Here is a 14,801-nt window from a genome sequence, read left to right on the forward strand (position 1 = left end):
GCAATGTCATAATCCTGAACATAGTTTTTTTCTTTTTGTGAATAAGCAAAATTGGCAACTAGGCCAAGCTCCTACTCACATTACATAGGGTCGATTCTAACCACTATAACCTCCAAGGATACCAATGTAGCCCCTTGTATGGAACACAATGCTAATCAGAGATTTGAACCAGTGACATTGCAAAGAGTGAGCTAACAATACACTATCATCAACTGATCTACACCTCAAGGGCATGCTCCTAACCATAGTTATCATCAAACCTAGTTCAAGAAATCATGAGCACACGATCAATTAGTACAAAGATCTCTCAAATAGTCCAACCCAATTATGTCTCACTAACTTACAAAAAAAAAAACCGTATATGCTTTCAAGAAAGCATAATTGGAGTTCATGAACCCATAACACACATGGGGTTATATTGTGTATGATTATACATAAAACACTTACTTTGAGAGAGCTTATCAAAAGAAAGAAAAGAATCCATGCCAAGCTCGACCACAGATGGACCAACTCACATGGCAACAAACCAATAGTGCCAATTGATGAGTGGAAAAAGTCAACAACAAACACACTACCATTACATAAAGGATTCAAAACCAACACGATTAGAGGCAATTTCCGCATGGGAGGGTGAATCTTGGGCACAAAAATCTGATTAGATTATTCAAATTTATGACATTATTGAGTTAGGAAACTCTTTTGCACCCCAACATTCTTCAGGGTGGGCATGTTTCTTGAAGTAGTTAGATTTCATTTTGTTTTGCTTTCCTTTGAATTCCTCGCATCACATTTCAGCATTAGGTTTTAAAAGATCATTTTCTTTTTTGCATGTACATACAATTGTTTTATTTTTTAGTTGATGTACATACCATTGTTTATAGTTTCTTTTCAGTTTCATAGATTAGCTTACTTTTCAAGTCTTTCTAGTATTGCAAGTAGAACACGAAATAGTCGCCTTAATAAAACCTCATCTAGGATAGCCCACTACAAGTAACCAAGTACCAAGGGTCCTTAGGACGACTCATACAAATTCCAAATAATAATAATTGTTAAGGCAATGTCATCACAGTATCTTCAATTACAGTTCCAATCGGATGGCATATTTCCGTCCATAGCTTTCATAAGGCATTCTCAAGAGTGAGAAGGATTGATCCTGATTTGGAAGAATTGATACCTTTGTGTTTAACATTTTCGTTTGAAATGATAAAATATGTTTAAAAATGAACATCAAAAACCTTGAACAACATCAATCAACTTTGGAAACTTCTTGCACCATACCTAGTATTCTTTCCCAATCTGCCCCCTGAGCTACAAACAGAACATAATCTAAGCACTTCTCTTCTTTTCTCATTCATCCTCTTTGTTCTCTTTAGTAGTTTTCTATCTCCTTCCTGCGTTGATCCTTCCCTTTTTTTTCATTTTTTTACCATTTTCCCCTTTAACCTTTTGCCACCTCAAATTCTCACTCCAAGGTTAGAGTTGCACCCACCTAGCACATCTTATTGTCATCAAAATGACCTAATCTGCTTTGCAACAGATTTTGTCGTCAACAATTACCATACTCTCCTGCCTTTCACTATCCTTATTATAGATTTGCTATGCTACCAGTTATTCAATTTATTGATGTTGCCAATCATCAAGGTCAATAAAATTTATCTTGTATGGATCACAACTCAAAAATAATGTTCAGTAGACTCTGCTTCCAAGTACCCATATTAAAGGAAAAGATTGTGTTCCTATGTTTTGACCAACATAGCTATGGTCAGTAAAAGGTCTAGTGTCACATGATGGCTGAATTTAAAAAGTGAATGGTTAACCAGTCATCAATGACCAGACTTGCGTTTATTTAAATCCAAGGATCAAGGATTTTTTGAGGGAAAAAATAAAGAATGGAGCAATAACTCAAAAAATAATGCATCTGGTCTCCTCTGATTAAGAGGAACTGTAAAGAAAAGAGATCTAACCTACTCATTGGGGAAAATCTTTCAGATAGCCTAGGATATGGCCTATATGTTTATCCCTACGGCAAGCTTAATACTAGTATGTGAGGAAGTAGCTAACATTGGAAATCATAACGCATGGATTTACCAGATGTAAACGTATTATGCATATGGGTTAAGTTATTTCAATACCAACTCTGCTTGGCTAGTGCAGAATAAGTCATTGTAACGTCAAGCACGTTGTGTTAGATGGGGAATCAAGTGAACTTTCTTCACGAACTAGGTTCAATCCCCTGGAAAACATAGTGCCATGTTAATGTGGAAAATCATTATGTAAACTTGTGATATCTCATAGTTAACTAAGCCTTTGCAGTTTGTCTTAGGTAGTGTATCTCAACAGACGAGGTGACAATGATTATGATGAATCCCATATATATCTACAAATTTGTTATATCAATGTATGATGCTTTGAAATACGAACTCGGCTACTATTGGAAATTTGGAAGTGCATGCTTTAGTTGACTTGAATCCTGATGTAAGTTGGATTTAGCTTTGCCCACTTTTATGTACTTCATAAAATCATTTTTCAGTGGAGAAGAAGCGATCTGCTTGCAAAAGGCAATGCGGATAGTATTGGGTTTGCCATTATAATTATAATACAGTGAATACAGATGAGTGATTTTTTATAATAATAAAGAGCAGTTCCTCTGGTTTGTCAGGAATGGTGATTCAGCCTCGGTACATGAAGTAATAATGGTGTAAACAGTAAGATACAAAGAAAAATTCCAGCTAGAGCTACAGATACAACAACTTACATAGGAGAAAAGCTGCCTCACGTAAAAGATGTTAGTAAGCAAATCACTATACAGAGTATGACAGCTAGCTGTCTTATTTGAAATAATTGATCTGAATAGTTACAATTTGCTTTGGTTAATCACTTGATCACATATTGTGATAGCACAATCGGTAAGGCTATATTACACTTTTCTTCTGCTATAACATGTGAGAAGTAACTATGGCAAGTGCATTCTCAATGCAAATGCGTCGAGAATTCGGATCAAAGACTGGATTCTATTCACTTCTTGTTCAATATTGACTTGTTCGACTTACTCAGAACTAGTAGCTGAAGCTGATCATATAGTGCAAGAACTCCAGCCCCTGCTACTCCTAACATAATATTAGCTGTTACTCCTCTGAAGAGGGCACTGATGCCCTCCTGATGTACAATCTGTTGAAAAGCATGGACGGTGTTGCTATATTTAGTAGCTTCCCCTGAAGTCATCATCATTCTGCGTCTAAGTGTATCAAAAGGATATGCAATAATACCAGAAATTGTTGTCACACTCCACCCTAGCATGAAACTAACAAGAAAATTTCCCTGCAACACCAACATCATCAAGTTAATCACAACAGTGCCAAGAAGAAAACATAAGTTTAAAAACTCATTCTGAATCATTGGAAGTAAACCTTCCGAAACATATTCATCACAGTCAATCAACAGAGACGATAGAACTAAGTTACTAACGATAGGATGCAAACCCCAAGTTGTGACCCCAATGTGAATCTTAAAAGTTCTTGCTGCAACTACTCTAATGTCCTTTGCAAACAGTGAAAATACCTTGTGCAGTCCATATCTAGAGAGTTTCAAACAATCCAAGCACTACTTCAATAATTGAGGAGAGCCATACACCAGCACTGATGAGACCCCTAGTGATTAGGTAGATATTCAAACTTCTACTCACACCAAAACATGTTTTTTTTTTTCTCGATAAAGGCTAAATCTATTAAAGGAAAATCAAAATAATGTTACAAGGAAGTTGAAGCCTCAGGCAAGAGCAACTGAGAGCATTCAACGCAGCAAAACTGTCCCAAGAATGGGAGAACCAGTTACAGTAATCAAGGAGCCAAACATTGGAACCGGAATACAACGATAAGATCATAGGAACCTGAAACTGTCAAGACCAGAAACAAGAAACAGAGACGCTAACCAAATCCGCAGAAGAGCTACAGGCTGCCGCCCCACCAGGAAAAAAGAACCAAGCTACCAAACTGCCGAGGGTAAACCAGAACCACCATCCCAAAACCGCCTGAACTTTAACCAAAAGAACCACTAGAAAGAAACTGGGAGGACACGAAAATGTCCAGGTGGCATCACATTTCCACGTCCTGGTCCGGAAGCTCCTCCACAACCGGGCAAGCATTGCCATACCAAGTTTCTTCATCCCTAGCCACGTCACCAGCACCACTGCCGCCTGGAGGAACCGACGAGGGACGGGTGTCGCTGGAACTACCTGCAATGGCCATCGAGACATAGGCTCCATGAGAGCTGCCACCTGGTGGCTGAGAGTCGCCAGGAGCACCACCCTCGTCATGCTGCTCACCATGCCCTTCCACCTTGCCTTCATCTGCCAAATTCTGCTCAATGCCATGGCTGCCCGCCCTTCTGTGACCACCCTGAGAAAGATCAGCCGAAGTGCTCTCTGTAGCTTGAGGCGGAGCCTCTTCTTCAGAAAAGATAACAGTGATATTGGCCGTGATGATGGGCCTGTTTAGGCTGCTCTGAAACTTAAAGTGAGTAGACTGAAAAGCATTATGCGGGAAAGGCCTGCAGGAAGTGCTGGGAGGAGGCGAATTCGCCTGAGATAAGGGCTGAGTAGCAGGGGGCGGGGGTTGATCGACAGAGTGAGCCGTCTGAGAACACCCACGACCACCACGGCACCCTCCATGGCGGCTTCTCATGCGATGACGGACCATGGTGAGGCCACGGAGGGAAAGCTCAGAAAAACAGGAATCTTTGGAGGGGAGACGAGACAACACCAAGAGAATTCGAGCAAAGTCCAAGGAACAGGCCTGAGAATGGAGAGAGGGAAGCGCAATTCCAACAGCAAGAGCCACCAAGAGCGACCCACTGAAGGCTGAAACCGACCTGCTGCAGAGAAATGCTACAAGGGACGGGCAGAGGCAAGAAGACGGGGAGTAAATACTGGGATGGAGAGCCGAATTCGCCATGATTGTACCAGCAATTGCCTTGCCTCGGACAGAGTGAGCACTTAAGTCAATCTTCAGGTAGAATCGCTCTCGCCTTAGGTGAGCCAGGTTGAGGCAGATTTGAGCATGGAGAACAGCGCTATTCTGCAGCTGGCAGGACCGAGCGCCTGCACCCTTAATTAATTCCATAAATTGACATTTAATTCACCCGCATCCGGGTGCTCTTCCCCTTCCTGTTTCATTTCATTCTTCACAAGGTTTTGGAATTCTGTGAGTTGGGTTTCAGAGGCCAATCTGGAAATTGATCCTGTGTGAAGATCCAATCCACATTCAACTCCAAGGTTAGCAAGTAAGTCAACTACTTTATTTCCTTCCCGGCGGATGTGCTTAAGAGTGATCGCCCTGTGAGAGGAGAGCCAGCATTCAATGAGCTCAAGCCTTCTCGCCATTCTCCAGCTGTTGCTCACTTTACTTGAGGGAGTTCCTTGCATAATTTTGGAGACCATATTTATGATGATCTGAGAATCGCCTTCTATGATAAGCGGAAAGAGTCCCTTGTTATGAGCTAGAATGAGACCCTGCCAAAGACCTTCCAATTCAGCCGAATTATTGGTATCCCATCCTTTTGATCCTAGGAAGGATAGAAGAGGAGCACCCTTATAGTCTCTGAAAATCCCTCCAAAGCCCGAATTACCTGGATTACCTTTCGAGGCCCCATCAAAGTTTAGCTGGAACATTTGCTTGGGAGGGGGGAGCCACTTTTCAGGTGCACGACCCAACAGAGGCGTTGTTCCTTTGGCAACATGTTCTTGATTCCACTGAAGGTTCCAATTAGCCCAGATGTTTTGTTCTTGGGGGATGGTAGGAAGGTCCTCCTGATACCAGGTATGGAGAGAGATGGTTTCCTTGATATTTTGGCAGATAATTTTCCAAAGATTCTCCAAAGGCGCAGAATGATCCTTGAAGATTCTACGATTTCTTTCCTTCCAGATGGTCCACATGAGGAAGCCCGGAATGAGCTTCCATAAGAAATTTAAAATCTTGCTTTGATAAGGATTCCGATCCTAGTTGCGAACTGTGGCGATGATGTCTCCATGTATTCTTCCTTCCTTTTGGCATCGGAAACTGACCTTTTCCTAGAGCTTGCGTGCAATATGACAGGAATGCATGAGATGCTTTACAGATTCCTCCTCTTATCTGCAGTTAGGGCACCTAGAGGGCCCATGATAGTTCCTCTTCCTGAGATTGTCCCATGTGAGGATCTTGTTATGACAAAGGAGCCAGAGAAAGGTGGAAATTTTCGGCCAGTTGGTAGGGTCCCAAACTTTGCTCCAGAGAGGGTCTTTCACCATATGTTCCTTGATAATGATATTATAAGCCTCTTGTAGTAAAGGTACCTTTTTCTTCATATCCCCATCTAAGGATATCCCTTTCGTTAGAGAGTTGTATTCTCCTTTTCATTAATTCTGAGTCAAGAGTTTGTTGAACTTGTGGAGTTCCTTGTCTTAGAATTTGATCTGCTTTGATCCATTGCCTGTATCCTTGAGTTGAAGAGGGATTCCAAAAGTTTTTAACCTTATCATATGTCTGCATATCCTGCTCCAGAAGTTGCAAATGAGAAATTAGGTCCTTTAACTTGGGCATCTGCTGCCAGGAATCTTCCCAAAATCTTGCAGTGTTGTCGTTCTTAACTTCCCAGAAACTATGCTGTTGAATGAGGCTTCTATGTTGCTTGGCCGAATTCCAGATTAGGGAGCCCATGCTAACTTCTGACATTCGTATTAGTTCCTCCGTTGGGCGATTGCTTGCATACTTTGTTGTCCAGAGAGTAGCCCAGGGGGTGAGTGGCGCAGTAAGCCATTTCCACCAAATACGGGCCCCCATGACCTCATTGCTATAAGAAGGATCCCTTAATCCAGTACCACCGCCGCTCTTTGGAAGACAAACTGTGTCCCATTTGACAAGAGCCCATTTGCGTTTGTGACCTGTGCTGCCCCAGAAAAAGGATCTTTGGAGATGCTTGATTTCTTTGAGAACCCATTTGGGAGCCGCGAGAATGGAGAAAAGATAAAGCGGCATGGAATGAAGAACGGCTTTTATAAGGACTAGACGACTCGCCATATTTAGGGCTCTGTGTGTCCAAGAGGAAAGGCGAGCCTCCAATTTTTCTAGGAGGATCTTCCATGAGGAATGCTTCAAGGCCGAGGCAGTCAAAGGAGCTCCTAAATATTTGGAGGGAAGGACGGCAATAGAAAATCCAAGAATGCGGGCTATAGCTGCTTGGGTAATAGCAGGGGTATGGAAAAAGAATATCTGGGATTTGGATTTATTGATCGTAGCTCCTGAGGCATCCGAGAAATCCGTCAGTAAAGATTTGAGCTGACGAGCTTCCTGGACGGAAGGATGACCAATCAACAAATTGCTGGTGAGTGAAGGCGGAAGAGTTGTGAAGTGACAAGCCTCTAAGGAGCTGAGATTGCTGAGCTAATTTAATGCTTCGGCCCAATCCTTCTGCCATAATCACGAAAAGGAATGGGGAGAGAGGGTCTCCCTGCCTAATTCCCCGAGAAGGATGAAAAGGAGAGGAGGGAATACCATTGATCAGAACAGAAAAGAAGGAGGAGGATAAGAGACTCATAACCCATCTTACCCAAGGAGGAGCAAAACCAAAAGCAGTTAGAGTTTTTTCAATGTACAGCCAACTTAAGCTGTCAAAAGCTTTTGAAAGATCTATCTTAAGGAGCATACCTGGCTTCTTGGATTGCTTCAGGGAATGGATTATTTCATGAGTTAGGATGATACCATCCGTAATCTGCCGACCTTCAACGTATCCAGATTGCTCAGGCGAAATAATGAGAGGAAGCAACAATTTGAGCCTGGAAGCGATGATTTTGGAGACTATCTTGTAGATTATATTGCACAGAGCAATAGGCCTGTATTTGTCGGGAGTACTGGGCTGGTCTTCCTTGGGAACCAGGGCAATGAATGTGGCATTCAATCCAGGAAACATCCATCTTAAGGTTCTTGATTCCTCAACCACCTGCCAAACTTCCGTTTTTATCAGTTCCCAAAAATTGTGGAAAAAGTTGGAGGTAAATCCATCCGGGCCTGGTGCCTTCCCCGCTTTCAGCTGACGAACTGCCGTTTCAACCTCCTGTAAGTCTACAGGCCTGAGAAGAAGTTGGTTATGCTCCTCTGAAATAATTTTGGGAATATTTCGAGTAATTTTTTCTATGGCTCTCGATCTGTCTACATGTGGCTCTTGATGCGCTTGCTTGAAATAGTTTAGAAGTTCGCTTTCAATTTCTTCATGTGTTTCCACCTTAGCCCCCTGCTCATTTTGAATGTGAGTTATGTTGTTATTCATTCTGCGTTGGATGGTGGTACTATGAAAAAATTTTGTGTTTTTTTCGCCATCCTTAAGCCATCTTATTCTCGATTTTTGCCTCCATAGCGTTTCTTCCTATTTAGCCCTCTCTATGATTTGCGCCTCAAGAACTTTTTCCTGTTCTGACAGGTCATCGGAACGGCCTTCAATGATAATCCTCTGCTGCAGACGTTTCATATCTTGATCGAGGGCGCTCTGAGCCTGGAATATATTACCAAAAGAAGTGTGATTCCATTGTTTGATCTTGCCTTTGAGATGCTTGAGCTTCTGCTGAAATTGAAACATCTTTGAACCACTTGGAGGGGAGAAATTGTTCCATTCTGAGTTAATTAAGCTGTTGAAATCCGGATGGGACATCCAGAAAGCCTCGAAGCGAAATGGTCTTCGGATCTTGTTGCCAGGACGAGTCCATTGAAGGGAGATTGGCCAGTGATCAGATCCCGAGTAAGGCAAGATGGAAGCAGCAAAGTCTCCTCCAATATGAATAGCGTTGTCTGAAAGCAAGAATCTGTCCAAACGGGAAGCGATCTGATGCAGCCCTACTCTTTTGTTGCTCCAAGTAAAGAGTCCATTATTGAAAGGCAGGTCAATAAGCCAGTTGTTCTGAATAAAGTCTTTTAGGGGTTTCCCTTCCTGATTTCCTCTGTTCCTGCCTCCCTTTTTTTCTTCCAGCCTAGTGATCATGTTGAAATTGCCCCCTGAAATCCATAATGGGTGCGGCCTATCAGTGTTGATAGCTGAGAGGGTGTTCAGGATTTCTGCTTTATGCATAGCCTCCTGGGGGAAATACACATTGGTTAAAAGCCCGTGTATATTTGTCCCTATGATGTGAAAAATTGCTTGGATGAAATTCTTATTTGCATGGATGTTGTTGATCCTAATAGCTCGGGAGTCCCATAAGATTGCAAGGCCTCCAGATGCCCCATCGACATCCACAGCAGCGGTGAGTCCTCCTAGCCAAACTTTTGCTGCAATTCTTTCCAGAGCGCTTGAATTGCATTTGGTTTCTTGCAAGAAAAGGATTTGTGGTTTTTCTTGCATAATCATGTTTTTAAGTAGTCTACCTTTCCCTGGGCCATTGAGCCCTCTGATATTCCATGATATTAACTTCATTGGGAAGGATTATGAAGGGAGTTATAGTACTTTGTTAGCTTGGAGTACCTGCCTGACTCCACTAACATTTCTCCTATTCTGATTGTTCGTTGGAGGTCTGTTTTCCTTCCACGCTTTTTGTTATCTTTGGTAATGAATCTCCCATCCCAAGGGCTGCCAGTCTGAATACCTAAAGACTTTTGCCTTTGTGCCCGTGAAAGGACCTCCTCCAGATTCTCTAGTTGTCGGTCTGGAATTTTGTCAAAAAATTTTGTTCTACATGCCTGCTCTAGGCCCAGAATGTCTAGTTCCCCAATATCTATACTTTCGGGTTCCTCCTCCATGTGCTGAGATTCATTTAATTCTTCAGTTAGTTCTTCTGCTATTCTAGAATCAGATTGTAAGTTGTCTACCTCCATTCCTTGAGTATTCCATGCTGGGATCTTGTGCTTATCTGAGGAGGAGGTATCGTGGGGTAGAGGATCTTCTTGGAGCGTCTTGGAATCTACATGCTTCGATTGTTTGTTCTTCGTTGCCTCCTTCTCTGGGTGAGCGGGAATTTCAGAGCTAGGGTCATTCTGACGAGCTAATGCTTCAAAGTTGTTGCTCGTTGAAGGCTTGGAGGAGCTGGGTTGAGGCATTTTGGAATTTGAAGCCGATTTCTTGTGGCTTCTCCTTTGACTGGCCACTTTGGTGAAGCCATCAGCTTCAGGCATATCTGGTCCAGCTGGGAATGAGGGTTTTTGAGATAAAGGACAGTCCCTGAATAAGTGACCCAGGGCATGACATCTTCTGCACCTAAACGGCACATGTTCATAATCAATCAACTGAACCCATTCAACATCGTCATGGAATAAACTTACCGCATCCGGAAGGGCCTTGTTGAGGTGCATGTAGACGCAGATTCGTGCGTAGGAGGTATATCTTCGGATTTTTGTTTCCTCTGCAACTTTTATAAATTCGCCCAGAACACTGCCAATTTCTTGTAGAGAAGTTTCATCCCAATACTCCACGGGAAGCGAATACAATCGAATCCAGACTGGAGCCCAACTAAGATCCTCCTTATCAGGGTTGAAGTGCTCTACCCATCCTCTGAGAAACAGGCCGGCGGCATTGAAGAAATAGGGCCCTCCATCCAGAACCCTGTTCCGGTCTTCCAGGCAGTTAAAAATGGTTGTGAAGAACCCTTTAGGCCCCAGCTGCAGGGTGATATGTCCTTTTGGGTTCCATTTCGTTGTTATCCATCCACGCAGCGCCTTCTCAATCGACCAAAGTCCTATGAACTTGCCTATCAGAGCATGGTCCCTCATATACTGTATCTGAGCATTGATTCTGTGGCCTGGAAGTACTACTTTCGGACGTTCAGTAGCCACGGGCTTGCATGTTGTCGAGTTGACCTTGGGTTGTTCTTTGTTATCCTGTTTTGCCTTTTGTGAGTTCAGATCCGTGCTGTTCTCACTCTGATCCTCTGAGTTGTCGCCTTCCTTATTCTTTTGCCGCTCTTCATCGTCCATTGGGGGAGGCGCTGCACCCTCCCCCTGGGGGGGATTCATGAAGTTCGAAACTGTCTTGCTGGGATCGAAAAGTCGTGTTGCCATCAATGTTAGCAGGTCTGCAACTGTCTGGAGAGTCCTGTCATTGCAGAGATCACCGAAACCCTAGAGTGCAAAGACCCCGCTTGAGATCAGGCAATTCCCACCAAAACATGTTGAAGTCATTCTCCTATTTCAATTTTCAGGATAACATGCACTTTAACTAGTACTCAACTTGATATGTCAAATTGGAAAAGTTCACAAATTAAAACAAAAAATATAACGTACATCCTCAGATGTGTTCAATAAGACAAAAGGATCTTTTCTATGACAGAACAATATAGTGGCACCACCTCCTAAGGGTCAAAAGAATCCTCTAATATCCAGTATCAAAGTCCATAATTGATTGCAGTTTTTCAAAATGATATTCTGCATTTCCCTGACTCTAGGTCAAAAGATTGTCTCAAGTTTCATTGAATGCCATCTACTGAAAGCAAGCAAGGCCTGGAATTTGCATCCCATGAAATCCTGTGTGAAGTCTTTTTTGCTTCCAACTTACACAAGTTAATATTGGTTGTATAAGACAGCATAACATCAACTAACACCATGTGTCGATATTGAAATTATAAATTTTGTTGCATATTCCATGTAAACTTGCTCTCTTGATTTAGACCTTTCATGTCAAGAATGTGAGGGAATCTATTGCTTAACCCAATCTTTGATCCTACATATAACTGTTCTATTTTTGAAATTTTAAATACCATTGCAATTATTGGTTATTATTCTCCTATCTTTTCAGATTATTTGTCAACTGCAAAATACTTGCGGAAAATACTGAATAAAACACAACGGCAACTTCACTGAAAAATAAATAACCATGGGAACTGAGAAAATTATACACACACACACAAATAATGGACACCAATATTTTTGGACAAATGTCCCTAGAAAAACTCCGAAGAGAAAACCAGTGTAGTAGATGAGGGTCTTAATTATTAATTCTTCAACAAAATTATTACCACTGGTTGTCGTGGAATGAAAAACCTCGGACAAGAAACAAAAAAAAACAACAACAACTAATCACTTCTACCTGTCTCCCTGACCTTCTAGAGGCAATCTGTCCCACCAAAACCAATTCGGCCTCCCTCTAACGTTGGTTTCGGCTCACATGTGCGACCCGACAAATAAATTCAGACCTCTTGGAAACTTGCACTAGCTAGGAAAATTATCTCGGCCTCCACTGAAAATCTTGACCTCGGTTGGTAAATCAATCCTCCTGTGCAAATCAATCTCTCCCATGCAAATTTCCTTGCTCCGAAATTTCTCCCCCTCTAATCAATTCACACTACCTACTAGGGTAATTAACACCCCTTGCTAGAGCAACTCACACTCCTAGAAAATCAGCCTCTCATTGCAGAAAAATCGATCTCCAACTCTCCATGGAAATCTTTGTTAAGAATCTCTCCTGCAATCTCTGTTGAAACCTTTATTGTTGATGTCCCTGCATTGCCTTTGCACCCTTGCTATCACTGCAACTCTGTGTCTCGATGTGTTCTCCAAATGCCCATCGATTTCCTCTTATAATCTCTCATTGACGAATCAATGGCCATGATCTAATCACAATCGATGGCTAAGATCATCTTGACCCCATCATGTGACATTTCTGGAAGTCTCTAGAGGAAAATTGATTTACCCCTATTAATGCTGATTAATTAAGTTATTTTCCTGAGTTAGACTTAGGAAAATTAATTAACTTCTTAACTAAATCTAATCAATTCCTTTTCTCACGAAACCAATTCTGAGTATCAGAGAAAATGTGTTCCCTAGCCTCATAGACATAAACTGAGACTAAAACACATGTCCGAGCTACATAAACTAACACTTCCTCTTAGCGAGGAAGGTGTTCTGCATAACACCCAACTTGTCTCTAAAGAAGATGAACCTCGCCTTCCCAAAGCCTTCGTCAGAATATCTACTACCTGCTCATCTATAGGTATATATTGTAGCTGGACAATCCTGTGCTGCACAAAATCCTTGATGAAGTGGTACCTGATGTCTATATAATTGGACATGTCGTGAAACACCAAATTCTATGATAACTTGATGCAACTCTAATTGTTGCAGAGTATCACTGTAGTCGCTATCCTCTAACCAAACAAGGCTACCAGCAGCTTCCGAAGCCATATGGCCTAACATGTAACCATGCTTGTTGTTATGTACTTTGCCTCGGTTGAACTCTATGCCACAGACTTCTGCTTCCTGTTGTACCAAGAAACAACTCCTAATCTCATGCTAAAGCAACACCCTCAAGTGTTTTCTCGATCTACTGTGTTTCCTACCCAGTCTACATCAGTATAGCCCACCAATCTGACACCATCACCTCTAGCATACTTGATCCCATACTCGATTGTGCCATCGTTGATTTCTGGTAGAATCGGATGTGCTCTAAGCCTCAAATTTTGCAGGGAGGCTTGGACACATGTATTCTACAATACCCAGAAATCGTTTTGGGAAATTCCATCCGGAATCAGTTTTATTAAAATAATTAATTTTTTTAATGGAGGCCTAAGTCTAAACTTAGGAAATTAAAATAATTAAAGGGTATTAATCAAACTATGGGTGAAACTTCTAGAAGAAGACGAGGATCAATCCAAAATGATCTGAGCCATTGATTAGGATCTAATCTAGGTCGTTGGTTCTCAACAGAAGGATTATAAGAGGAGGCTTGATGGGCATTTGGAAAACACATCGAGTGGGAGATCATAGATCGAATTTTTGAAGTGAGCAGCGCAGCAATTTCTAAAGAGATTCGAAGTTATTTCTTGCAAAGAGGGGCAAGGATAGTTTTGGTTGGAGATTTCTCATGTCCGGCAATACTCAGCAGAGGAGGCAGAGAGAGATCCAGGAGAGGCAATGCAGAGCCTTGAGGAGATCCATATTTTTGTTGGAGAGATCGATTTCTAAAGCCGAAAGTCGGGGTGTGAGACTGGTGTTAGGATATTCCGACACATAGGATATAGTTAAGTTCAACTTGGTCTAGTATAGAGTTAGGTTAGAGTTAGGTAAAGTGTGTTTCTTTACCGTTGTACATTTTGTAACTTACAATCCGACGGTCACGATATGTAGTGATCCGACGGTTCACTCTCACCTCGGTATTACCGACACTTGATCCGTGGCTTGACACCCGATTGGTCCATGAGTTCTATTTAAAGCGCATGGAGGGTCATTGTTCGGGTAATCCGTGCATGAGAGAAGCTTATGTAAATTTTCATTCTTTGATTAATAAATTGTCTGTACCCACGTTGGGACAGGCCGTGGACTGTTTTCCTCCTTGCACTCTGAGGGTTTTAACCACGTCAAAAATACTGGTGTATTGATTTGAGATCTGGTTGTGAGCGGTGTCCTCTTGGTATTCTTTCTGAGGAACTTACCCTGTAAATTCCTACATGGTATCAGAGCTATTTGAGGGCCGCGTCCGTTGGTGATCCAAATCTGAAGCCGGTAGAACTGCATGCGGCTGTCGTTTCCTAGATCTGCTGTTTCTGACTGCTTTCGGGCCGAGAGGACTGCTCTGTTGCGTTCGGAGCATCTGTTTCAGTGAGGAACCCCTTTCGTTTCACGCGAAAAGGTTTCCGGTAGCCCTAGCTGCGTCATTTTTCAGATCGGGAGGTATACAGTGTTTTTTTTGCAGTTTACTGTCATTTTCTCTCTGCTTATTTCGGTTTCGGTTTATTTAGCCTTTTTTTTTTCCGGATCTATACCTTTCATTTCTGCGTATGCTCTTTGCCCTGCGACTCTGTGCGATCTGGGCAAATCAGAAACAGAAAGAAAGGATTTTTCTCATGCGTATGCTCTTTTCCC

At 42.2% G+C, this 14,801-nt stretch overlaps 1 protein-coding gene across 2 annotated transcripts in view; it reads right to left on the reverse strand.

The window, feature by feature from the left end:
- Positions 1–2,597: 2,597 nt before the first annotated feature.
- Positions 2,598–14,801, reverse strand: part of ER-ANT1 (endoplasmic reticulum-adenine nucleotide transporter 1) — a 95,890-nt gene continuing 83,686 nt past the window's right edge. Inside the window, exons 4-5 of one of the 2 annotated variants that reach the window (XM_089448383.1) lie at positions 3,267–3,318; positions 2,598–3,168 (exon numbers count right to left, since the gene is read on the reverse strand). In XM_089448383.1, the coding sequence (XP_089304509.1) occupies positions 3,119–3,168; positions 3,267–3,318 (102 nt within the window). In that variant the 3' untranslated portion in view covers positions 2,598–3,118. Of the gene's footprint in view, positions 3,319–14,801 lie in introns of both variants that reach the window. The other variant, XM_089448382.1, reaches the window with a different exon arrangement.

Source organism: Pinus tabuliformis, chromosome X, assembly GCF_031772625.1.
Source record: "Pinus tabuliformis cultivar Carrire ecotype Pingquan chromosome X, CPIR1, whole genome shotgun sequence".
In the NCBI taxonomy this organism is placed as follows: Eukaryota; Viridiplantae; Streptophyta; class Pinopsida; order Pinales; family Pinaceae; genus Pinus; species Pinus tabuliformis.